Below are 24,637 nucleotides of genomic sequence, written 5' to 3' on the forward strand. Positions count from 1 at the left end.
ACCGCCTTGGGTTCATAAAGGAGGAAAAAAGGCAGGATATAAATGTAATAAATGAAAAAAATGAAAACTGCACTGGCTTCCCTATCCCCTTCTAGGCATAACTGAAGACGTTGGTTTTGACCTATAAAACCCCAGATGCCTTGAACAGTATGAATTTTACAGTGTCTCCTCCCATAACGTCACAGTCTGTAAGAGAAACGTTGTGCCCTCTTGACTGGTGCCATCTTGATCAGGGAGGTGTGCAGACAGGTGTTCTCAGTTCCACAACTGTGAAACTCCCTGCCCCATAATGTCTGTAGATGCAAACTGGTTGTTCCTTCTGAGATGGGGGTGTGCCTGGTGGCTGGATGCTTTCCTGTGGTTTTAAATGAGCAAATGTGTGACTACAGCTTAAGTGGGCTGGTTCCCAATATTTATTTTTATCATGTATGTGTGTATGTTTACATGCATACCATCAATGGTGATTTAAGAACAACAAAAGGACAAGGTCCCTTGAGAAGCCTACAGTCTGAAATTTGGCATAAGGGAGTCAATAGAAGGAGTGGAGTTCAGAAGATGAAGGCAAGGATAAACAGGGGGTGATTATGCTTTCATTTCAGTTATACTTAATCTACGTATGTGCTGCCTAAATGCATATAACTGAATACCTTAATCCCTACGATAACCTTCCCCAATCTGGCCATGCTGGCTGGGGATGATTGGGATTGCAGTCCAACTTAGGCCAGTTTGGGGAAGGTTGCCCTAGATCCATAGGATCCTCTGTAAGCATGGAGCTTAGGTCGGTCAGTTCAATGTAAGAGAGATCAAAAAGAGCCTTTCTAACTGTTTCTCTCTTTCAATCCCCCCCTTTCCGTTCACAGCAGGCTGCTGTCACCAGATTACACAGAGACACATTATGCAAAGGACGGGCAGGTAGTGACCGTGTCGCCCAACCACACTGTAAGTAAGACACATGAGGCTGTGAAGGTGGGTTTTGCAGCACTGAAAGGTATAAATTGGGGTGGTGAACCTCTTTCAGTCCGAGGGCCAAAATCAATTTCAGAGAAACTCTCAGGGGCCACATCCCAGTAGTGGGCGGGCCAAAGGCAAATGAGGCAGGCCAAAATACTAAGAATATAAAACAAAACCCAGCATATTTTAGCTTAAGGCTGTTACTGCCAATAATTAAACCTTAGGAGAGACATTTCAACCTTTTAGAATGGGGGGGAAATTGCAGCAGCCAGGAAACCACCAAACCACTGGCAGGCGGAAGGATGGGGGTGAGGCCAGGAGAAGGGGTATGACCTCCCAGATTTGGGCCATGGGCCCGGGGTTCAACATCCCCCTGGTATAGATCATCCAAGCTGTCATCTTGGTTTTTTATTTGGTTAAAAACAGTGACATTCTTAACCATGGGTCGTTTGCCTGGCTTTGCAATTTGACTTAGGCAAAGTCAAATTGCCTAATGTTGCAACATTTATGCACGTTGGATGCTTAACCAGTCCCGACTTTTTTTTTAAAAAAGTTGCAACATTGGTTTGGGCATTAGCCAATAGGCTCCTGCTACATCCAGGTTTAACCTGACACACTGCAAATTCTTTGTCTCTCTCTCTTTTTTTTCTACTGGACAAATAAGTGTACATGTTCATTTGTGGCAACAAAGGCCGCTTTTGAACTACCTCTGCCATACTGAAACCGTTAGTCCATGTTCACCCCAAGTTTCTAGTTCTTCTTGTGGTTGCAAAGAAAAATGCATAAACTTCCTTGTGGCTGGCAAAGGCTCAGAAACCAGGAAGATAGACCCAAACTCTGTATGTAGTAGGCGTGTGTGCAGGGAAGTGTGGGGGCAGGAAGGATTCATTGAAAGGATAAAGAAATCCTTGGCTGAAGTAAATTAAGAGATTGTTTTGGAATGACTAATCATGTAAAGGAATCATAATTTTTTCATGACCACTTAATGTGGTTTAGTTAGCCTGAAATACACTTATTATTATTTATTGATTTTTATAGCACGATCAGAGTACACAATGCTTTACAGCATGGCATAACAGCATGATCCCTGTGACTGGGGTCAGTAATGGACTGGATGAGGGCCAATAGATCCTGATAAGGCAGATGTTGTTGGTGGGTGTTCATCTGTGCTGGGAAATGGTGTTTGTCCTGTTTTGCACTCCCCCTGAAGGACCAGATTCATAACCTGGGGGTGTGATTAAATCCGGCTCTGTCATTGGCGGTCCAAGTGGCTACAGTGGAACAAAATGCCTTTCTCTAGTAAGGCTGGTGTGCCAGTTGTGGTCTGTTCTGGGCCAAGGTAGCCTGCCCGCAAACACTGATGCTGTACACCCCACTTAGTTTACTGCATTGTGTCGTATGTGAGGCTGCCTTTAAAGATGGCTCAGCACCAGACGTTAGTACGAAATACAGTAGCTAGATGACTGAATGGGGCTGGGTGTATGGAACATACCTTGCAAGTCTTAAAACAACTGCACCGGCTCATTGCGTGTTTCATGGCCCAGTTCAGTCTGCTGGCTTTAACCTTCAAGCCTCTAAACAGATTGGGGCCAAGGCACCTGAAGGATCGCCTTCTCCCACAGGAACCTGCCTGACTCCTAGGATCCTCCTGGATCAGACCTTTTCAGTTGTGGAACCTCAGCTCTGGAATGTTCTCCCTAGGGAGGCTTTCCTGGCACTGAACTGGATGTCTTTTTAGTGCCACATGAAGGTCCTTTTATTTGCCCAGGCCGTTTACTCTGCTCAGCTTGCATCGCTTGATTTAGTCTGGTTCACATTTTGATCTGACCCAGAATTTTAAAAAATGGTTTGTTGTAGGGTTGTTTCCCTGGCTTGTTGTGGGAGAGAGAAGCCAGAGATCCAGGGTGGGATGCAATGCTAAACAACCCAGGGATGGATCGTCCCTGGGTTGTTTAGCCACTTCATTTGCAGTGGAATTGGGCAGCATGCATGTAGCATGCTACCTCATTCATGACAACCCACCATTTTTTAGAAATGTGGGTTGTTGTGACATGCGAACCAGGTCATTGTTTCCTGCTGCTTTTATATTTTTGTATATGGTTATTGTATGACTGTTTATACTATTTTAAATTTATGTTACCAGTTCTTGCTCTGAGAGGCTAAGGTGTGAACAGTAGGATATAAATGGGCAAACATTCATGCAGGTCCCTGTCCCAAGGAACTTACAATCTACATTTCGACAGACAGGAAGAAAAAGGTATGGGAGGGAAAGAAGGTGCCAGAGAGAACAAGGAATGAATATATCTGAGCCTGTGTGTAAGAGCTTGTCTACACAAGGCCTTTGTTGTGCGCTCATCATTCCCTACTCATGGTTGTTTATGCGTTCTTTAGATGAGGTCGTGACCCTCCAGTTTCGCCTCTGTTTGTGAACAACACTTTCCGTGAGTTTTTTTAGAGCAGGGAAACTGGGGTATTATTGCTGATGATGAAAGAAAGTGTGATTTCCTCTTGTGTATTTGTGCTATTCTGCTATACCACAGTGCCACCTAGAGGTTATGTAGCAGAAAAGCAGGAAAGGAAACGTTCCTTGTGAAGTGCTCGGATCTCAATTCTACGACAAAACTGAAAGTAGATGCAACAGATTAACAGCCTCGTGTAGAAAAGCCCTAAGGCACTCAGGGCCGTTAATTCCTGCACCACCAGGGCAGCTCTGGGGCAGATGGAGCTGCCAGCCTCATCTTTGCTTTACTGCAGCACCGCCCCTGTCATGGCCAAAGACGGTACAGTGACATTGTCATTGCAGCCAGACCAGATGATCTGACGAACCAACAGGGGCCTGGCTCCCCTCCGCTTGTTCTGCTGAGTTTTGAGGTCTGGCTGTCCAGACCTCAAAAATAAGACATAAATAAGACATTGTGTCCCCGCATCTGAAGGGTGCAGGAAGGGGAGGGGATGTGGCCAAGAAGGAATAAGGAGTTCTCGCTAGAAGCTCTGTGGCTGATAGGAAGCAGGGAGGAGGGGTTCTGGAACCAGCTCCCCTTTTCTTGCCATTTATTTATTTATTTAAAGTATTTTTATCCCACTCTTCAGCCCAAAAGGAGCAGCTTACTTCTAATCAGTAAAACAAGACAGTTCCTGCCTGCAGGCTTACAGTAGAAAAAGACACAACATGCAAGGAAAAAGGAATGGGGAGGGAAGAGGAATAAAATAAATTAAGGAGTCGTTTCAGCAGGGCTGGTAGAATGGCCCTGTTTCCCCTGCTGCTGGTGGTGAGTTCTTTCCCTCCAGTTTCTCCTCCTCCTCTAAGCTGCAGGAATGTTGGGGCCAGCAGACTTCTAGCTACAATATTAGTGTTGTATCATATACCATATTGTATCTCTCATTGAACCTGGTTTGTCCTATTAGCATCTTTTGGCTTTAGATAGGGATGCAAGCTTTAATAGGTAGGCCTACCAACTTTGGTTAATTAATTACAGAGGGGAAATCTTAACTGGGAGAAGGGATTTTAACTGGTGAAGCTGAGAATTAAAGGCATCCTTCTTTAATTTTAGTAGGGTGCAATCCTATGCTGGCTGGGGAATGCTGGGAGTTGTAGGACTTTTTTCTGCCTAAACATGCATAGGATTTTACCCTTCAGCTGCCTTGGTTCTAGTGTTTTACTCGAACAGCAATAGGAAAATCCGTCTAACAGTGAGTGGTAGCTTTTCTTTGTTAAATTTTAAGTTATCACACATTTCCTCCAATGTCTCAAAAAAGACATCTGTACTGAAGCCTTGGTAACATGCAGAGTTATTTAAATTCATTTAAAATGAGCTGTCAGTTGATGAATCAGTGGAAAGGCAAAACTGCTGAATTAAAAATTCTTGAACTGGCAGATAACACTAGTTTTATGTGTTGAGTAATGCTCCCAAACTGTTAGGGTGAGTTGGATTAAAAACTGGAATAAACAAAAAACAGTGATGGAATTTGCTTTGAAGCAAAAATGGAAACAGATGTTTGGGAATTTTGCTCCTTTTTCAGATGATCTGATTCTCTCTGAAATTTGCATCAAAATTCACAGGAATTGCACACCGTAACCAAGTTGTTTTATCAGTAGTTCTCATCTTTTGTCTCTGATTGCAGGAACACTGTTACTACCATGGTCATGTCCGGGGGTACGACGGCTCTTGGGTGGTAATAAGTACATGCTCTGGAATCAGGTAAGAAAGGTGATGGGAAAACGAGCCATGTGCTTTTCTCTCTAAGGAAGCCATCATTTATATATAGCCCCTTCTTACTTATGCATGCTAATGACATACCTTAGTCTTAATCATCTTCTGCACAAAATGGAGAGGCGTTTTTCTCCCTCTCCCATAATAGCAGAAGAATTTGGGCTTACCCAATGAAATTGACTAGCAGTAGATTCTAATGATGAGCTGAACTATTTGGCCCAGCCAGGGGAGAGGTGAAAGCACTCCCCAAAGATTGTACGGTCACCTTGTGTTTTAAGGTAAAACCATGGCCCTGAAAATTCTTAAAATGTACCCATTCCCCAAAGTTTCTGAGTATCCCCCTGCATACACACACTTTTGTTGGGGATTAATGTCCCGTTGAAGGTTGGGGAAATATTTGGCACAGTTTCAGTAGACCCAGGACAGACAAAAGAAAGTACTGTTTCTTGCAATCTATTATTGACGCAAAGAATTCTCGGCTGCAGAATATACTGATGGCCACTGTATTAGGGGTATTTAAAAGGGGACTTCAGACAAATTCATAGGGGAGGATGGGTTTATTGAGGAATATTAGCCATGATAGCTAAATGAATCCTCCATATTCGGAGGCTGTATACCTCAGGGTACTATATATACTGTGGAGAGACGACAAGAGGCGGTGTGGTGTAGTGGTTAAAATGTTGGACTGATACTCAGGAGACAAGGGTTCTAGTTCCCACATGGACATGGAGCTCACAGGGTGATTTTGGGCCAATTACTGACTCTCACCCTAACCTACCTCACAGGGTTGTTGTGAAGATAAAATGGAGAGGACAACAACCATGTAAACCACCTTGAGTTCCTTGGAGGAAAAAAAAAAGACAGGATATAAATGTAATAATAAATATAAATACATTAGCTTCTGTTGGAAGCAGGATGCAGGACTACATGGTTTTTTGGTCTGATCCAGCAGGGTGCTTTGTATGTTCTTAGGCAAGCTAGGGAGATGTTCCAGAACTTCCCCAGATTTGGAATAATTGTGGCTTTTAAGGTGTGTGGTGTTTTTTTCCCCCAAACTCTGACACATTGGGAGGTCCCATATGCCACTGAATCTGAACAAGAGTTTGGTTTCCTCTTCAGAAATCTCAACATTTGGGGAAATTTAGTTGTCACCTGATAATAACTAGAATGCACACGTTTACGTGTGTTATTTTATTTATTTATGTATTTAAATGTATACCCTGCCCATCAGTATTTCCCAAGGCATCAGCCATAATACAGCAGCCTCCCAGATAACTCTATACAATTGTTCAGTCGTCTTTCATGAGGTAAAATTTAACAACTGAATCACCTTTTGTTTAATCCCATTTATGTCTGGATAACATTCCAAATCCTTGTGTCACAATCACTCAGGGCCAAAGCAGACATTACTCTAAATGTGTGCCTAGCAGCGATGTTCTTTTCTTTTCTTTTTTTACTCTAGAGAGGGTGCAGAGGGCCCAATCCGGATCTTAACAACCCCCTACTCCCCTTGCTAGGATCTGGATTGGGGGTCTGCGCCTACTCTAGAGTAAAAATGATTTTAAAAGACGTAGCTGCTAGACACACATTTAAAGTAATGTCTGTTTGTCCTTCAGGGCTGTTTTGTTTCCCCACATCAAGATTGGGATGGAAAGGGAGGGAGAAATCCGATTAAACAATCCATCAGTCCCAGTGCCACATATCTAATGGAAGTTTCCCTGAACCAACCACGAGATCTTCCTTTCTGCCTGGATTTTTTTCTGTGGCCAACCCTGTCAGTTTTGGCAGGAAATCAGTTCGGCTGCCTTTCACTGACTTTCTTTTTGGGGGTCGGTGTGTGCGTGTTTCAAAATCCTACACACGATTATATAGCCCTTCTCCTTCCATGGAGCCCTAAATCTGCCCCCTGTGACAGCCACCTCACAGTACCTCACAGTCTGGCTGGCCTGGCACTTTACTTTGGCCAGTTGCCCTGTAATCCCCTCTCCCACACTTCTTTCTACTGCTGCCGTTCCTGAAGGCCCTGTAGCTATAGCTGCTTTTGACCAGACATCCATGTCCCAACTGGGAAAAATTTGCCAGAACTAGGGCCAGGGATGGAGAGAGAGGAAGGGGGAGAAGTGCCCAAGGGTTACTTAGCTAACCTCCCCCACCCCATGCCGGTCTCATGGGACCAGTCCCACAGTGTGACATTGCAGGGCTCGAAATAGGCCTGGCAGCCTTTGTCTGTGTGAGCTGCATCTTTAGGAACGCTGGCAAGTGAGGTCATTTCTCAGCTATGCATGTGTAACCCCCCCCCCCCATGACTCAGGATAGTAACGGACACTCAAATGAGCCGTACAGCTGGAGAACTGCCTCGCGCCCTCCTCGAGGACCCTCGCCTGAGGCTACAACTGAACGGAGAGGGCAGTGGACGCACTGCTGGATATGTTTCTTGAATCCTGTATGAAAATAGATTAATCTCTCAGTCTCTCCCTGACTTTTCCCAGTCAGTTCAGTTGTTTTGTTTTCTTCTTGCATTGCAAATGCTTGCAGTCCTCCATGACATTCACCCATTTTTTTTTTAAAAAGGTCAGAAAATACTTGAGATTTGCCCGTTTGATACTCTCCTGGAAAATGTAAGCCAGGGCTTGCTTGCTTTATTTCTAGTATTTTTATCCCACTCCTCAGCCAAAAAAGGCTCCCAGGGTGGCTTACAATCAATGAACAAAGAAGACGGTCCCTGCCCGCAGGCTTACAATCTAAAAAAGACACGGCACACAAGGAAAAGGCAATGGGGAGGGAAGAGGGAGAAAAAGGAATTAGGTAGACTGTCAGCAGGGCTGGTGGGATGGTCCTGCTCCCCCCTCTCATCTCCCAAAGGAGGGGCAGTCCAACTGGAGCAGGCCCTGATGTTCCCTTTGCTTGCTCCCTCGCTCTTTCTTCTTCCCCGCAGGGCCATGGATGTCAGTTAGCCCTGTGGGGTGGGGAGGGGGGTACAACTGGAGTAGGGTTTTCTTCCATTTCCCTCTCCATAGCAAACATTTTATAATTGATTTCGATAAGGTGCAATGTATTCAAAGACTGTTCTTGATTTATGCAGCTAGATCTCAGACTATGTGTGCCGTGGGGGTTCTGGGTTTGAACTTTCCAATGCCTCCCCACCGCCTCAACAAGCAGCCATGGGGGTGGGCAATTTACATCAGGATCATGGCATGGAGGAGAGAGGGGTTAGCTAGTTATCCCTGCAACAATTTCCTGATGTAAATCCCCCACCCCCACCCCGGAAGCTGCTTTTAGTCATGGAAGGGAGAACTGAAGAGCTTCTCTTAAGCCTGCACATTTTCTCCTCTGTGACTAATGACAGCTGCACGTGTGTGTGGAGAACTGGGATTAGGGCTGCAGCCCATTTCCCCTCATGATGCAACCCCGATCAAAGGAGTACCACCATTACCCTGCCTGCAGCTGCTTTTTGAGAAAAACACCAGGGGCTCTAAAGATACGGAGTTCCAACACCACACGCCTTTCTGGGCAGCCTGTCCCCATGTCCGGCAAAATGCAAGAAGACACCATGGGCCTCTCCCTGTGTGTGTGTGTGGGGGGGGGGGACCTGGTGCCTGTTATCCTTTTCAAGCCAGGTAAAGATCTTTTTATTCTCCAAGGCCTTTCAATCCTCCATATTTTTGCTGCTATGCTGTGTTTTTAAGCAGTTTAATCTTCAATGTTTTCAGTTCTTGCAGTGTCGATTTTAGCCTCTGCTGCTTTTAATTTATTGTATTATGCTGCTGGGAGATCTTTTTTTGTGGTTTTGGGATTTTATTTGGGGTTTTACTGTATGTGGCCATGAGAACTATAAGCTATAGGCTGACTTTTTTTTTTTTTTTAAACACAAATAAATAAGATCCATCAGTCTCACTGGGGGGCAGGGGTTGCCCCTCCTTGGCACTTGGGAGAGGCCAAAAGTTGGGATAAACAGGATCAGGCACTAAAGGGCAAAGAGTTAGACATGGCACCCTGTTCCTTTACCTCAGGAAGCCTCCTTCAGTTTCTGAGTCTTCAACAGGCATTGCCTGAAATTTCCCTTTTCTCCATAACCATGAGGGCTAGGAACTTGTGTACTTTCCCTCCAAAAAAACTAAAATGAAACAGAAAATCTCTCCATTCCCCCCTCAAGGCTGGGGTGCTGTTGCTGTCTGCTTCCTCTCCTTTGTCTCCTCCCTGCTCTGATAATGCATCAGCCCCTCAGTAAGCATTCTGTTGCTGTGAAAGCTTTGAGCAGGATTTTCCCCAACTCCATCCAGACTTGGGTCAGACAATACTATCCTGAAGCATTTGCATGGACATGATGGAGCTCTGGGGTGGGTCAGACAAGCTTCCTTCCCCTCCGCCTGCCAGCAGAGTGGTGAACTCAAACGGACCACAAAAGAAGCATGATACACATAGACATTCCATTCGCCCTGTGTGATGTGGGAAACCAGAACAACGTGGCTATGAAGTTTCAGGGCCTGCTGGAATGTGCAAACTGGGCCAATTTGGAGCTCAAGTTGGCATGCATGCTTCTCCCCTGTCATTTACAACCGTCCTGTGAGGTGGATTAGGCCGAGCGGGGATTTCATCCTGGGTCTCCCTCGTCCAGGCTTGAAACCCTAGCCTGGGGTGGGCAATACACGGCCTGCAGGCTACATGCGGCCCCCTGGCCTTTTTTGTGGGCCCCCACTCCCCCCCATCGCTGCTGAATTTACCACAGAAATTTGGCAGCCAAAAAGGGCTGATTTGTTAAGGGAAAACAAACTGGCGTTTGCCTCCAGAATTCGGCAGGTGCGGCAGCAAAACAGAAAAAATCAGCCCGTTGTTGCTGCCAAGCCACCAAATTGGGCCCAGAGGGAAAGTGAGAGGGTGTCAGCAGGAAGGAGCCTACTGAGAGATCTTACCTGAGGGGCCACCAGAATTTGCAGCCTTGCATGCTTGCTTTGCATGCAGAAGGTTCCAGGTTCAGTCAAGAGATAGCAGAGTTTGGGTTTACCATAGCTTGAGGGAGCTGCTACCAGTTAAGTACACCTGACTGGGTGAGATAAACCCCTGGTTCGGCTCGGTATTAGGCAGCTTCATATCTTTACTGCCCTGCTGCTTTCTGGGTTCAAAGGGAAGGGATTGTGATTGCCCAGTAAGTAGGGAAAACACTCCTGAAATGGTTGCTAGGTGAGACCTTCCTTCATGCTCTGCTGGGATCAACGCAACTGTTTTCTTTGAGGCTCAAGCTGTGCCCTGAGCCTAGCAGGCGTGGGAGTGGAGACAGACAGCTAGCTGGCCTGGATTTTCTTGTCTGGTGGATTTGTGAGCCTCGCAACCGTAGCTTCCTGTATGGGGAAGCTTTTGCACAGTGGTGGGATTTTAGGTGCTCGCTGTCTTGTGACTTGCCTGTGGGCTAAAGCCCCAAGTTTGGTGTTTGCAAAATGAGACAAAGACCAATGGGTGTGGAGTTTGCCATGGATTTCAACCAGCATGGATTAGAGTCTGTTACACTTTAGCCTGAGCCTACTGGGCGACCTTTGAAAAGCCGTGATTGCTGGACCACAGGCCACAGTTTTTTCAGGGGGTTGAGTGTAAGACAACTTACCGTGGTGTACACCTTTGGAGGAACACTACTTTCCCTTGTCCAACTCTTCTCCCTGGTCAAACTGGTTCTTGAAGAACCAGAAAACCTGGGAAAACTGTTTATCAGAGATGAGTGCAGGATGAGTGCGAGCGGCGTAGACAGCAATGTCTCTTTCCTCCCACTTTCATCAGTCTGAAAACAGCAGCAGCACCAATGCTATCATCTCTCCAGCTTTATCTCTCAACTTCAGACCAACACTGAGGGATTTTAGCTCAGTGGTCGAGCACCTGTTTTGCATGCAGAGGGTCCCAGGTTCAATGCCTGGCATCTCGAGGATCAGGGAGCAGGTAGATAGGTACCTACGGAGGGGGTGGGCTCTCTCACACTGGAGGCATTGAAGACGGGGCTGGACAGCCATCTGTCAGGGATGCTCTGACTTGGATTCCTGCATCGAGCAGGGGGTTGGACTCGATGGTCTTGTAGGCCCCTCCGACCCCACTATTCTACGGTTCTATGATTCTAGATGCATGAGACCTCAGCCTGAGACTCCAGAGAGCTGCTGCCAGTTAGAGTAGATACAGTTCTCACTAGACACACAGACGTATACTGACCTGGTATAAGATGACACCCTACGTTCCAGCATCTGTAATATGAGGAGAATATGGGGAGACCTACCTTACATGGTTGTTGTCGGGATAACTGATGTAAGAAAAGTACGATTTAAATAATTGTTGTTGTTTTCATTATTATTTATTTCATATCTATATCGCCCAATAGCTGAAGTCCTCTGGGCAGTTCACAACAATTCACAAGATAAAATAGAGAATACACATTTAAAATATACAACATTTAAAAAGCTAAGACCAGTTTCAATGAAATACAAGACCTGTTCAGACAGCTAGCGCAAATGCCCCATCATATGCCATTAAATGCCTGAAGCAGAGGACAATCTTAACCTGGCGCTGAAAAGATGACAGGGTTGGTGCCAGGCGGGCCTCAGTGGGGACAGCACTGCTGCTGCTGCTCTTGTAGTAATCACACTCTTTTGGTCCTTCCCTAGCGGCCTGATCATACTCAGCCATAATGACAGCTATTACCTGGAACCTCCGTCAAACCCAGAATCTGAACCTCACATCATCTTTAGGGCAGAACATTTGCCCATCAGAGCTGGGACCTGTGGACATGGTGACCACCTGCAAAGCAATGTAGCAGATGTCGCCAGATCCTTCAAACCAGCGGCGCATCAGCGGGTAAGTCTTTGTGTGCTGCACAGATCATCTAGTATCCCAGAACTGGAAGGGAGGAATCCAAAAGGCCGCCTTGACCAGCCACTTGGAGTGAGGCCCAGAGTGTTCATCCACCAGGTCCCTACTCCAGATCTATGCAACCCAGTTGGGTGCTACCATCAGAGAAGGAGGGTGTTATTGGGAGGGGTTAACAGCCAGGGGAGAGGGAGATAGGAAGTAAGGCTCTGTGGGTTGGAGGGGATGGAAGGGCTGCAAGAAGGGGCAGAGAAGGAAGCGGGGAACATCTTGGCATGTGCTAGAAGTTGCTGGGTCTTATACCAGTGAACGATATTTATTCATTTTATTTTATTTCATTTCATTTCTATACAGCCCAATAGCTGAAGCCCTCTAGGCAGTTCACAACAATTAAAAGCGTAAAATGCAGGATGATAAAATACAATATAAAAGTTTAAAGTTTAAAATTGCAGTATAAACATTAAAAATAATAACCAAACAGAAGCTAGCAGCAGTGCAACGATTTAAAATACAATACTAGATTTAAAACAGAAACTGAAAAACTAAAATGCCTGGGAAAAGGAAAAGGTCCTCCCCTGGCCCCCACTGATCAATAGTGTTAGGGTGGAAACTGAGCCCATAGAGCCCCAGAGCAGTTCTGATTCTGAGGAGGAACAGCAATCCGTGGGAGAGGAGCCAGCTCATCCCTCACAGGTACAGCAGCTGGCAGAGATTCCTTCTGCCGGCATTCCTGGGATAGATAGTGACCCTGGCAGTGAGAAAGTGCAGGAACGAGGCTTGCTAGATGCTCAACGCAGACGCAGGGAATGACGAGTGATGGAGGGCGCGGAAAGGAGGTGTAGTGCCCGTTTGGCGCGCAAGCAACAGCTGCCTCCCATGGACCCAAGGGAAAGAGGGAGGATCTCTCCCTAGCCTATAAGTTCAAGTGACTCTCTTTCAAATGGGGATCAACTGCCTATTCGAAGCTTAGGCCACTCTGCTGTTCCTTGCTTTAGTCGCTGGTGATTAGCATCTGAAAGAGTCATTAAGTTGTAAAAGGATTAAAGCTTTGAAAAGAATCTTTTCGTCAGTTTCTTGAGTTGGCTTTTGGAGTCTACTGAAAGAGGCCGCCAAGAAGCTCCTGACCAATAGCCAGTGCTGCCGCCATCTTGGTTCCTGATGGGGTCTGTCCATGTTGGAGGCAGTGCCTCTGACCTGAATGGCCCAGGGCTAAGTGGTCTTCTCCCACTTTGCTCCCCTCCATCCCACACTGGTTATACCCTCGCTACACTCCCTCCCCACTGCCAGTTGTTAAGAGGCCATGGTAGGCCAAGTTGGAGCCACCCCAGGAAAAAGAGAGATGGTTATTTCTGTCAAACACTAGCTCGAAGCTGGTGGTAGAGTGTGGCAGGAATCCAAGCCCTGGCCTGCTTGTTGACTACTCCGGGGTTAGCTTTTTTCCCTGCTGTTTGGTCTTAACTGTTTGCTTCTAGGAGCAGAGAAGACGGGTCACAGTTTCTGCACCTCTCTGCTGGTTTCCCCCTGTCCTTCCTTTCTGGTGATGTTAAGCAATTTGTCTTGCAGAAAAGGAGGGACACCTGGAGAAACCTGAAATACATGGAGCTCTTCATTGTTGCGGACTACAGCCTGGTGAGAATTTCATCCCTTTTGCTTTAGCCAGAGGGGGTAAAAGAGTCTTTCCTATGAAGCCTCAGTGAACTGAGATGTGAAGCCTCACAGAGAGCCTAAAGCCTAGCTTCACAGCAGCCCAGATCTTAGCAGCCTGTCCTCAGCCACAGTACTGAAGAGCAGAGGCTGGATTTGTAGCTCAAGATGTTTAAGGATAAATGCTGAGTGATGAAGATCCACAATACATTCACCAGCTGACCGCTGGTGAGTGCATCTTTTCCTCTGGCAAAAGCACAAAATCAAGAAGCAGAATGAAACCACCACTACTACAGAACATACTGAACATGCTAGTCTTTTTATACACAAAAAACACCGGCTAAACAGATACTTATTTTTGGCTGCTAGGCCAACATTCTCCCCACACCTATGTTTGCAGCCAAAGCTCCCCGATGCATCCAGAATTGTTTATTGGCTGTGCACCCTGAGTGACCCCTGCCACTGTACCTACTAACTGTTTTAAAAACTCCAGGAACAAATTAGCTCATAGCTTGAACTTTTATTTGGTGTGATCCCCTGACATCGCTGTTCCAAGATATGTGTATGCATCTACATCATGTGTGTGCATCATTGGGGATGTAATTTTTCAAGGAACGCCTAACAACCCATGCTGGTGGGTTTTTTTTTAAGGAGTAAACCACTCAATGTGTTTCCTTCCCAATCTTGTCTCTCCATTTTCTCTTCCTCTCTTACTGTTTTTCCCAGTTTACAATCCAAAAGCAAAATTTGGGACGCACAAAGCAACGGATCCTGGAGATCGCTAATTATGTAGACAAGGTAATCACTCTGTGCCTTGAGATTAGCAGGGGATTGGCAAGTTACCCTCAGCTACCTGCATTTAATGGTAATATAGGAAAACCCTTAGGCCCCTGCTCATCTTATAGGGTCAGGCTATAAGGACCAGCAGGAAACCACAGGGAAACCCCCCTCATAGTTGCAGGTACTGTCTCCATCTATTGATTAGGGAATTTGAGGCACAATTCTATGCATGTTTAGACAGACAGAAGTCCTACAACTCCCAGCATTCCCCAGCCAGCCATGTCTGTCTAAACATGCATAGGCTTGCACCCTTGGCGACTTATGTGTTATGAACTGGTCTGTGTGTTTAAACATGGAACTGCCCAAATCATGCAGAAAGGGGGTAGGTGGGGGATCCAGTTTTAAAAGGAAAAGGGGTATCTGGGTGAGAGGAGCTGAACTGAACCCCCTCCCCTCCAGTAGCCCATCTCTGCAGGCACTTCTCTGTTGCCAAGGGCTCTTCTAGTAACAGAGCTCCAGCTCTGGAAAATGGACAGTGAGCGAGTGGGAAAGTAAGCTATGGGCACGGTGTGCAGGGGGGTTTACACACCTCACCCATGCTCCCCAGTTACTCTTTAAAAGCCCCCCTTTCTATTTGATGCTTTAAACAACTGAAATTGTCTTTGGTTCAGCACTTGGCTTTGGTTGGAATGGGGAGTCATATAGATTTGCTATAAGGCACGGGTGGCAACCTAGTGCCCTCCAGGTGGTTTGGAGAGAACTCCCATTGGCCTCAGCCAGCACGGTCAATGGTCAGGGATTATGGGACTTGTAGTCCAAAACACCTGGACCATGCCAGGTTGCCTACTGCTGCTATAGAGGTTCCCCCTGTGCTTGTGCGTGTGCGCGTGTGTCGCTGTTTTTGTTGTTGTTGTTGATGACGATGATGTTATTATAGAGTTTTGGCGTTTTTATTTTCCTCCTGAGAGAGAGCGCCAGTTCAGAGCAGGTGGGGCAGTTGGCAGTGCCTATGGTGTCTGTGCCCCACACCCCTCAAATTGAGATCACAAAGAGATGGGAAAGATATTTTTAACTTAGTTAATAATCCAAACGAGCCTCATGGACAAATAGAATAATGTCACTTCAATGCCATAGGGTGGATTTGTAGAGGTGTGCGTGTATAGAATTAGACCCTGATATCCATGCAGATATATAACCACCTCCTCCTCCTCCTCCTCTCTTCTGGCTTCTCTTCCCCAGTTTTACAGGTCCCTGAACATCAAAGTGGCCCTGATTGGTCTCGAGGTGTGGACCGAGTCAGACCAATGCACAGTGAGCAACGATGCCCACACCTCCCTCGTGTCTTTTCTGCAGTGGAAAAAGTCTTTGAAGTCTCGGAAGAAGCATGACAATGCTCAGCTTCTGACGTGAGTCCTCCTGGCAGGGGCACCAAGTAGGCAGCTCACACCACACTGGGTTGCAATTTGCTCTTCTTCTTTGCACCGTTCTCCCCACCACAGCCACAACTGTTGAATCGGAAAGGGCTAGAAACAGAGAACTGGGAAGAGGCCATAGCTCAGAGGCAGGGCCCCTGCTTTGCCTGTGTAAGGCCCCAGGTTCAGTCTTCGGCATCTCCAGGTAAAAAAGGTCAGGTGATCTCTCCAAAAGGAGAGAATGGGCATCCAAATGGCAAATGAGGTTCAATGCAAGCAAGTGTAAAGTGATGCACACTGGGGCAAAAAATCCCAACTTGAAGTATAGCCTGATGGGATCTGAGCTAGCGGTGACTGACTAGGAAAGAGATCTTGGGGTTGTGGTGGACAGCTCCATGAAGATGTCAGCCCAGTCTGTGGCCACTGTAAAAAAGGCAATCTCCATGTTGGGCATAATTAGAAAAGGGATTGAGAATAAAACTGCCAACATCGTACTACCCCTATACAAATCTATGGTGCAGCCACACTTGGAATACTGTGTCCAGTTCTGGTCACCACACCAAAAAAAAAAAAGATATTGTAGAGCTGGAAAAAGTGCAGAAAGGGGCAACTAAGATGATCAAGGGGCTGGAGCATCTCCCCTATGAGAGAAGGTTACAACAGCTGGGATGGTTTCACTTGGAAAAAAGGAGGGTGAGGGGAGACATGGTAGAGTCCCCTATTTTTGGCATATTTAGGCATGGTGAGCTTTTCTACATGAGGCATTCATTGTGCGCTTGTGATTCCTCACCCACAGTAGTTTACGGATTCTTTAGACGATGTTGTCATCCTCCAGAGCCTCTCTGTGCTCTCCAAGCTTTTTGGGGGGCGGGGGTTGATCAGGGAAAGTCCGATATTTGGGGGAATGATGGAATGAAATGCTAGTGCAGTTGTGCAATTTGGCTATACCACAATGCCATCTAGAGGTTATGTAGTGGAACATATAGAAAGGCTGAGAAGGAAAAAAACCTGGGAAAAAATGCGTGTAGAGGATGTGAACTTAATCCCACAGAGAATCTGGAATCAGAAGCCACGGTAAAGTGGCGAGTTAAAAGCCTTCCAGAAAAGTCCATCCTCTCTGCTTTATGCAGACTCAATCATGCCAGAACACCTAAATATCTGCTGTTCACTGGCTAAAGTCAGGAGAAAATCTGTGTGTGTGGCTGATTTAAATCAAACTCTTGGCTTCTTTGGTTGCTACAGTAAAGGATGAAGAGTGGTGGTTGTGGGCGCTCTCTCTCTCTCTCTCTCTCACACACACACACACACACACACACACTTTTTGGAGAAAAATGATTATGCTGCTAGTCTTCACAGTTTAGTGGCAATAAGTTCCATAGGTTCTCGTGTTTTGAACATTCCAAGGCTAGCTTGGATCTGGCCAGAATACTGCTCAGACTGTCAGGGGGCACTAAACATTGTCTCTTTTCCTTTTGTTTTCTCCTGCATATACCGCCACAGTGGTGTGACGTTCAAAGGGACGACCATTGGCATGGCCCCGCTGGAGGGCATGTGCAGTGCAGAAAACTCTGGTGGCGTAAGCATGGTAAGGAGGATATGGGTTCTCCTGGGTTCACCTTCTGCTTTCTGGAGCATCTCCCTTGATGGTGTGGCATAACCCCTTTTTTTACTGATGACGTGGGCATTCTGCTGAGAGCCCCACATGGCTCCGGTGGCTTCCCCACCCATCATCCACAGGTTTGAATAAGTTGAGTTCCCCAAAAAGGAATTGCAAGGAGCTCCAGAAGGATCTCTCCAAACTGGTGGAATGGGCATCCAAATGGCAAATGCGCTTCAATGTAAGCAAGTGTAGTGTGATGTGCGTTGGGCAAAAAATCCCAACTTCAAGTATAACCTGATGGGATCTGAGCTAGCGGTGACTGACCAGGAAAGAGATCTTGGGGTTGTGGTGGACAGCTCAGTGAAGATGTCAACCCAGTGTGCGGCTGCTGTAAAAAAAGGCAAACTCCACGTTAGGCATCACTGCCAATATCATACTGCTCCTATACAAGTCTATGGTGCGGCCACACTTGGAATACTGTGTACAGTTCTGGTCACCACATCTAAAAAAGATATCATACAGCTGGAAAAAGTGCAGAAAGCGGCAGCTAAAATGATCAAGGGGCTGGAGCATCTCTCCTATGAGAGAAGGTTAAAACAGCTGGGATGGTTTAACTTGGAAAAAAGGAGGGTGAGGGGAGACATGGTAGAGGTCTACAAAATTATGCTTAGTGTGGAGAATGTGGACAGAGGGACTTTTTTCTCCCTCTCTCAAAATACTAGAACCCAAAGGGGTCATCCTGTAAAGCTGATTGGTGGGAGATTCAGGACAGATAAAAGGAAGTACTTCTTCATAGTGCATAGTTAAACTTTGGAATTTGCTAACACAGGATGTAGCAGTGGCCACCAATTTGGATGGCTTTAAAAGGAGGTTAGACAAATTTCTGGAGGAAAGGGCTGTCAATGGCTACTAGACTTGATAGCTATGTGCTACCTCCAGAATCAGAGGCAGGAAGCCTATGTACACCAGTTGCTGGGGAATATGGGTGGGAGGGTGCTGTTGCACTCGTGTCCTGCTCATGGGTTCCTGGTTGACTGCTGGTTGGCTACTGTGTGAACAGAAAGTGTACTAGATGGACCCTTGGTCTCATCCAGCATGGCTCTTCTTATGTTCATTCCCAAATTGAAATCGATGGGGTGGGGGTGGGGAACAGTTTTGCCTATTCTTTGACTGTCACATTATAAAACACCGACATTTGATTTCTAGGTTCTACAAGAAGACAGGTCCTTTGTTTAGCTAAAATAGGTTCTGGAGCGAAGACCTGGCTCACAATTAGGTCCCAGGAACGTGGTCCTTGGATTTCTGAGCAAACGGTCTCCTCTCCTCTTAAGCTCGTGAGGTTTTCTTTGCTTCCCTCCTCATCCTCTGTCCCAGGACCATTCAGAGCTGCCTATTGGAGCTGCTGCCACCATGGCCCATGAAATCGGCCACAACTTCGGCATGAACCACGACATTGAGGGCTGCTGTGTGGAGGCTACAGCATCTCAGGGTGGCTGCGTCATGGCTGCTGCAACAGGGTAAGGTGGGGTGTGTAGCATTGCATAGAGCAGATCCAGGTGTTATGAACAAGCAGCTCCAGCTGTCCAAACATAAGACGCTGATCACCAAAGCCCAGTTTATGTATTCTGATTAGCAGACGCCTTTCCAAACACTGCTACCTGATCTCCTTAAACCGGAGAAGGAGGGGTTTGAATCCAGGACCTTCAACATGCAAAGCAGAGGCTCTACCACTGAGATACGGCCCCTCCCAGATTACGGATTACCTTTGCACATAGGAAGCTGCCTTATATCCACTGGTCCATCTAGCTTAGTTCTGTCCACACTCACTGGCAGTGGCCCACCGAGGTCTTTCGCAGTCCTGATTCCTTAGGTTCCTTTGGTTGGAGATGTCAGGGATTGAACCTGTGCTCTTCGACGCAGCTGTGGTCTCTGCACGCCTAATCCCGGTGCTTGTTTTATGATGCCCAAGAAGAGTCTAGTCTTGGAAAGTTGTGCAGCATGTAAATGCTGCATGAGATCCTTTCTGGACATTGCAGCCAGCTCTGGAAGAGAGACGTGCAAGGTGAGAGCGCACTGGCCTGTAAAACGGACAGCCACTCTCCGAAATGCAGCAAACACTGACCAAAGCATCAGACGCTGCTTCTGTTGTGCAGTTGCCCTTCCACAGTCATCGAATTTTATGATGGGTCCAGATAACGTCGTCCTCAGTTTGTAGTGACAGTTTGTAGGACAGATAACAGGAAGTCCTTCTTCACACAGCACAGAGCCAGACGATGGAATTCGCTATCACAGGATGTTGTGACGGCCACCAATTTGGACGGCTTTAAACGGGGGTTGGATGCATTCTTGGAGGAGAAGGCTATTCATGGCTCCTGGTCCTGATCGCTGAGTGCCACCTCCAGTACCAGAGCCAGTGGGCCTATCTACACCTGGGGAACGTGGGCGGGAGGGTGCTGTTGCACTCCTGTCCTGCTTGTGGGTTTCCTGTGGGCAGCTGGTTGGCCACTGTGTGAATGGAAGAAAAGGTGAAGGAGCTGTACAATGCATTTTGGCAGAGCACATGCTTTGCATATAGAAGGAAAGGAAAGGTTCCTCCTGTGCAAGCACCGGGTCACTACTGACCTCTAGGGGGACACCTGCTTTCGCTGGCGTTTTCATGGCAGACTATACGGGGTGGTTTGCCATTGCCTTCCCCAGTCATGACTATCTTTTCCCCAGCAAGCTGGGTACTCATTTTACCAACCTCAGAAGGATGGAGGGCTGAGTCGACCTGAGCCGGCTATCCGAGATCCGGCTTCCGCTGGGATCGAACTCAGGTCATGGGGAGAGTTTCGGTTCAATACCCACCTTCTCCCGGCAGGGCTAGGAAAGAACATGGCCTGAAACCCCATTGCTGCCGGTCAGTGTTGACAGTCCTGGGCTAGATGGATCAAGGATCTGACTCAGTATAAGGCAGCTTTTCATGTTCCTATGATAGGAGTCATTTACCTGGAAGCACCCTCAGAAGCCCAGCATAAGCTCTGAGGGTTGAAACCAGGATCCTTTATTTTCCCTTGAAGACAGATGGAACTAAATGGATCCTCCAGGTTCCAAGGAAGTCTACCTCTGAATAACAGACAATTAGGACAAACAACAGGGACAGGCTGTCACTTTTATGCCCTTCTAATGGATTTCCTGGGTTTATCAGGATGGCCAGTGTTGGAAACTGGATACTGAATTAGAAGACCTGGTTGAACAGGGATGCTTTTATGTTCATATGATGGTGAACCTTGGAGCAAGAATAATTTTGAGATGAGCCTAATGCATAATTTGTGGGAACAGTTGATTTCTTCTTGAAGTTTGATAATCTGAGAAAAATCCTCATCATCCCCATAATCCTAGTTGACTAGAGGCTGACAGAAAGATTGCAGTCAATTGCTAGAAACCCAAATACAGAGCCGCTTGATGTAGTTAGTGGTTAGAGTGTCAGAGTTTAGGGTTCAACTCTCCACTCAGCCATGAAGCTAACTGGGGGACCTTGGACCAGTTATTCTCTCACCCTAACTTACTTCAGAGAATATAAAATTGTGGAGGGGGTGCTATATATGCCCCCCCCTCCACGAGTTCTTTGGAGGAAGGGTGGAATAAAAATGTAGTAAGTGCCAGAAAATCAGATGCAGATAGCAGCCTTCAAAAGAAGCATAACTGCCCTCAAATTCCCCCAAATTTCCTGCTTGCCAAGCGGATATGAATATTCCTCGTTGTGTTCAGAGCTGGTAGTATGGAGGCAATGAAATGGTGACAGGTTGTCAAGAAGCATGAACATTTTGACAGAAGTCATGTGTCTTTGCTGGTTGGCATTTTGAGGACCTGATCTGATGATGATGTAGAACCGTTGCAGCCTGCAGGCTTGCTGCTGCACCTCTGGGATACCTGCTCAACCTGTACTTCTGTATAAAAAAAGCAAAACTAACATGAGAATATAACTATTATACCCTCTGCTTCAAAAAAGAAAAAAAATCTCTATTGAGAAAAGATAAATCACGTACCTCATGCACTAGGCAAACAACACCAGTTGTTTTCCGGGCCAAATTCAAGGTGTTGGTTAAAAGGTGTTGGTTACCTTTAAACCCCTATGCGGTTCCTGCCCAGCCTATCTCAAGGAGCACCTCCGGCAACACCAGACAGGCCGCTTAACAAGATCAGCCTCGGATGGCCTTCTCTCTGCCCCATCAGCCAGGACAGCTAGGCTGGTGAGGATGAGGGAGAGGGCCTTCTCTGTGGTGGCCCCCACTCTGTGGAACTCCCTCCTAGGGAACTCCGCCAAGCCCCCTCTTTAATGAGCTTCCGCCATGCACTGAAAACTTGGTTATTCAGGCAGGCATTTGGGGGTGGGTTAGGGTATTTTTAAATAATGTTTTAATGTATAATTTTACTATTTTAAATTGTACCATTGTACATCGCCCAGAGTGGCCAGGTGACCGGCCAGATGGGCGATTAAGAAATTTAATAAAAAAATGAAAAAATAAAAAAATTCATATATTTGCTTTCAGCATATTGTTTTCCGTTCTGCAAATTATGGGATAGTGACCAAAAGATATGTGTGGCATGGAAGACTGCACCACTGAAATCCAGTGTAGCTCCTGCTCTCGATCCTCATATTCAAGGGCTACCATCTTGGTGTGTGTGTGTGTATTTTTAATGTAAGCTGATTTTAGATAGTGGGGAAGCTGCACCAAATAGCAGCTCCCTTATGTGATGTAAAGGCAGGATAGCTGCTCTGAGCTTAAGGTCTTCATAAAGTGCCCTCTCCTTCAGAAGAAAATAAATGTCCCTTAACTTCTTTTAAAAAGGGGTAATGCAAAACCGCAGGATGCAGGCATGGGCATAGAAACCCTTTTACATCCAAACCAGTTCCTGATACAACTACCTTGGCTTGTTCTTTTAGTTCGCAGGGTGAGAAGTCTTCTTTTTCTTTCACTGCCCCGCCCCGAACCCCTGCTTTCCAGGCCATGTAACACAGAGCCCTGGGGGAAAACATCAGCAGCTGTAAATTAAAGCCAGCTTTCTTTAAGTTGCAAGGAAGCCAAGATGGAGACAGCTGTACAGTAGCAAGGAGAAGTTGTTAAAAGAAAGACACGCAAGAAAAAGTGAGAGGGGGGAAAAAGAGGCAGGCCAAATGAGGACTGGAGCGTGCCATTTGGAGTCTGCTCTTAAAAGCGAGGCATGTGCCTCAGGCCAATGGTTCTCATCTGTTAGATGCATTGACAGGGGCCTGCAGGAACAGTGGAGCCTTTCTCCCAGCTAGGAAGCCTTAGGAAAGGCAAGGTTTGTGTGTGTGTAAATATATAATGGGTGGGGGAGTTGGTGTCTCCAGCTCCAGCAGCAGCAGGATCAGTGATGCACAAAACGGCCATTGTTGAGGGGAAAGAAAAATACGAAGGAGGTGGGTTTGTATTCCAAGAATAGTCAAGTAAATGCAGGGTATGGAAGCAAATCATACTGAGGAATTAAGTCTAGGAACCATTAATGGACTGGATGAGCCAAAAAAGAGGACGTGCCTCGCCAAAAAGGACAAGACACCTATTTGCATAAAATTTATACATGCTAATTTATATGTATAGATGCAAATTTAGAACGAATTATTATAATTTAAATAGAAATACAATCACCTTACCATAGTACTGTGACCCAGGTGAGCTGTGTGCCTTGCTCAGGCTGCTACCTAGGTGCTGTTGATGGGCAACTTCAAGGCCCGGCAGCTCTTCCTCCTGTGGATTCTTGATCTTTATACTGGAATTGGACAGGAGAGCCCTTCAGATACAGGACGCCTTCAAAACAGTCTTCTGGCAGCCCTTCAAATGTAGGACTGTCCTCTGTAAAAGAGGGCACATGGCCACCCTATGGTATAAGGCAGCTTCACATGCAACCCGTGCTGGGCGAGAGCCTATAGCTCTGTGGCATCTCCAGGTAAAAGGATTTCTGGCAGCATGGCTGAGAAAGCCCTCTCTGGCTGAGTCCTTGGACTCAGTGCTACTACCAGTCCAAGGTGAAGCAAGGGCTGGACCTCAGGGGCAAAGGCCAGGGCCCCTCAGCTTAGCAGGCCCCCAGGTAACCACAAAGAAAGTGGCAGATGATGGCAGCAGCAGCAAATAGGCCCAGTGTCACCACCTGGGCTGGTCACCACAGCATCCCTTCTTCTGAATAAAAAAACCCACATTTCAGAGTTAATGGGTGGGCAGCCAGGTAGTCATGTACATGGCTGCAGATGCTCATGTCATTAGTTTTACTTTAAAAATATATATTATTGTTTTCTACAACAAAATGGTGCTCATTCCCAAGTAAACCAGGGTAGCAGGAGCAAGCTCCATTTCATTTCTGTAGTCATGATGGTGCTATGATTTAAGTGAGTTTAAAATGTGAAATTGCACAGGCTGGGTAAATATATCTTAATTTTAAATCACAGTTGGTCTAAAGCTATGTAGCTGCACCACTGCTACCAATCCAAAAAGATAATACTAATACATATGGACTGTTGGTTTGTACCAGGCCATGTTCCACTTCAGTGTTCTTCAGTATTACAATGTAACAAGGTTCTCAGAGTGCTCAGATAAGATAGAAAACACAAGATAACAGGAAATGACTATGACGAATGCAGAACAGAAATTCAGTCCTACAGCAAATGCATATCTGGGTAATTATTTTGTTCTCCAGAGAATGGTCTGTAGCCTGGAAGTACATTGTCCTGCCAACCGGATCCTATTAGGAGTGGCCAGGCTTATAACATTGATGGGACTTCCCAGCTGTGGAACTTCTATGCTCATGGGCAAAGAGTCACATAAACATGTATACATGTCCAGTGTTGTCTAGCTGTTGCATTCAAAATCCAAAACAGAGATGCAACCTTACAACTTGAGAACTTTTCTTTTCCTTACAAGCGTGGAGAAACTTTTTACCATGGCTTCATCAAATTTAGGAAGAGCCACCAGGGGCCAAATAAAATTGCATAGATTCTGTTTTTAAAAATTCATACTGTGCCATCAGTGTGCATGTCTAAACTTCAACGCAAGAGCAACAGCAGACGAAGGGGAGGAGGAGGCTGCACGTAAGTCCTGTTCAGGCATTCAGGGAAACTTGTGAGGGCCTAAAGGGTGTAGAGAGTCTGGGCTGTGCACACTGGCCTTGCTCCCTGCATCTCCAGGTGTGCCGGCCTGCCCAGGGTT

At 46.5% G+C, this 24,637-nt stretch overlaps 1 protein-coding gene across 1 annotated transcript in view; it reads left to right on the plus strand.

Moving 5' to 3' along the window:
- Positions 1–24,637, plus strand: part of ADAM33 (ADAM metallopeptidase domain 33) — a 106,108-nt gene that overhangs the window by 52,423 nt on the left and 29,048 nt on the right. Inside the window, exons 4-11 of the mRNA XM_084855302.1 lie at positions 861–939; positions 5,074–5,150; positions 11,798–11,987; positions 13,563–13,628; positions 14,370–14,441; positions 15,663–15,829; positions 17,336–17,420; positions 18,810–18,952. Of these exons, the coding sequence (XP_084711428.1) occupies positions 861–939; positions 5,074–5,150; positions 11,798–11,987; positions 13,563–13,628; positions 14,370–14,441; positions 15,663–15,829; positions 17,336–17,420; positions 18,810–18,952 (879 nt within the window). The remainder of the gene's footprint in view (positions 1–860; positions 940–5,073; positions 5,151–11,797; positions 11,988–13,562; positions 13,629–14,369; positions 14,442–15,662; positions 15,830–17,335; positions 17,421–18,809; positions 18,953–24,637) is intronic.

Source organism: Heloderma suspectum, chromosome 5, assembly GCF_057233095.1.
Source record: "Heloderma suspectum isolate Gila_16-S chromosome 5, 16-S_ref, whole genome shotgun sequence".
In the NCBI taxonomy this organism is placed as follows: Eukaryota; Metazoa; Chordata; class Lepidosauria; order Squamata; family Helodermatidae; genus Heloderma; species Heloderma suspectum.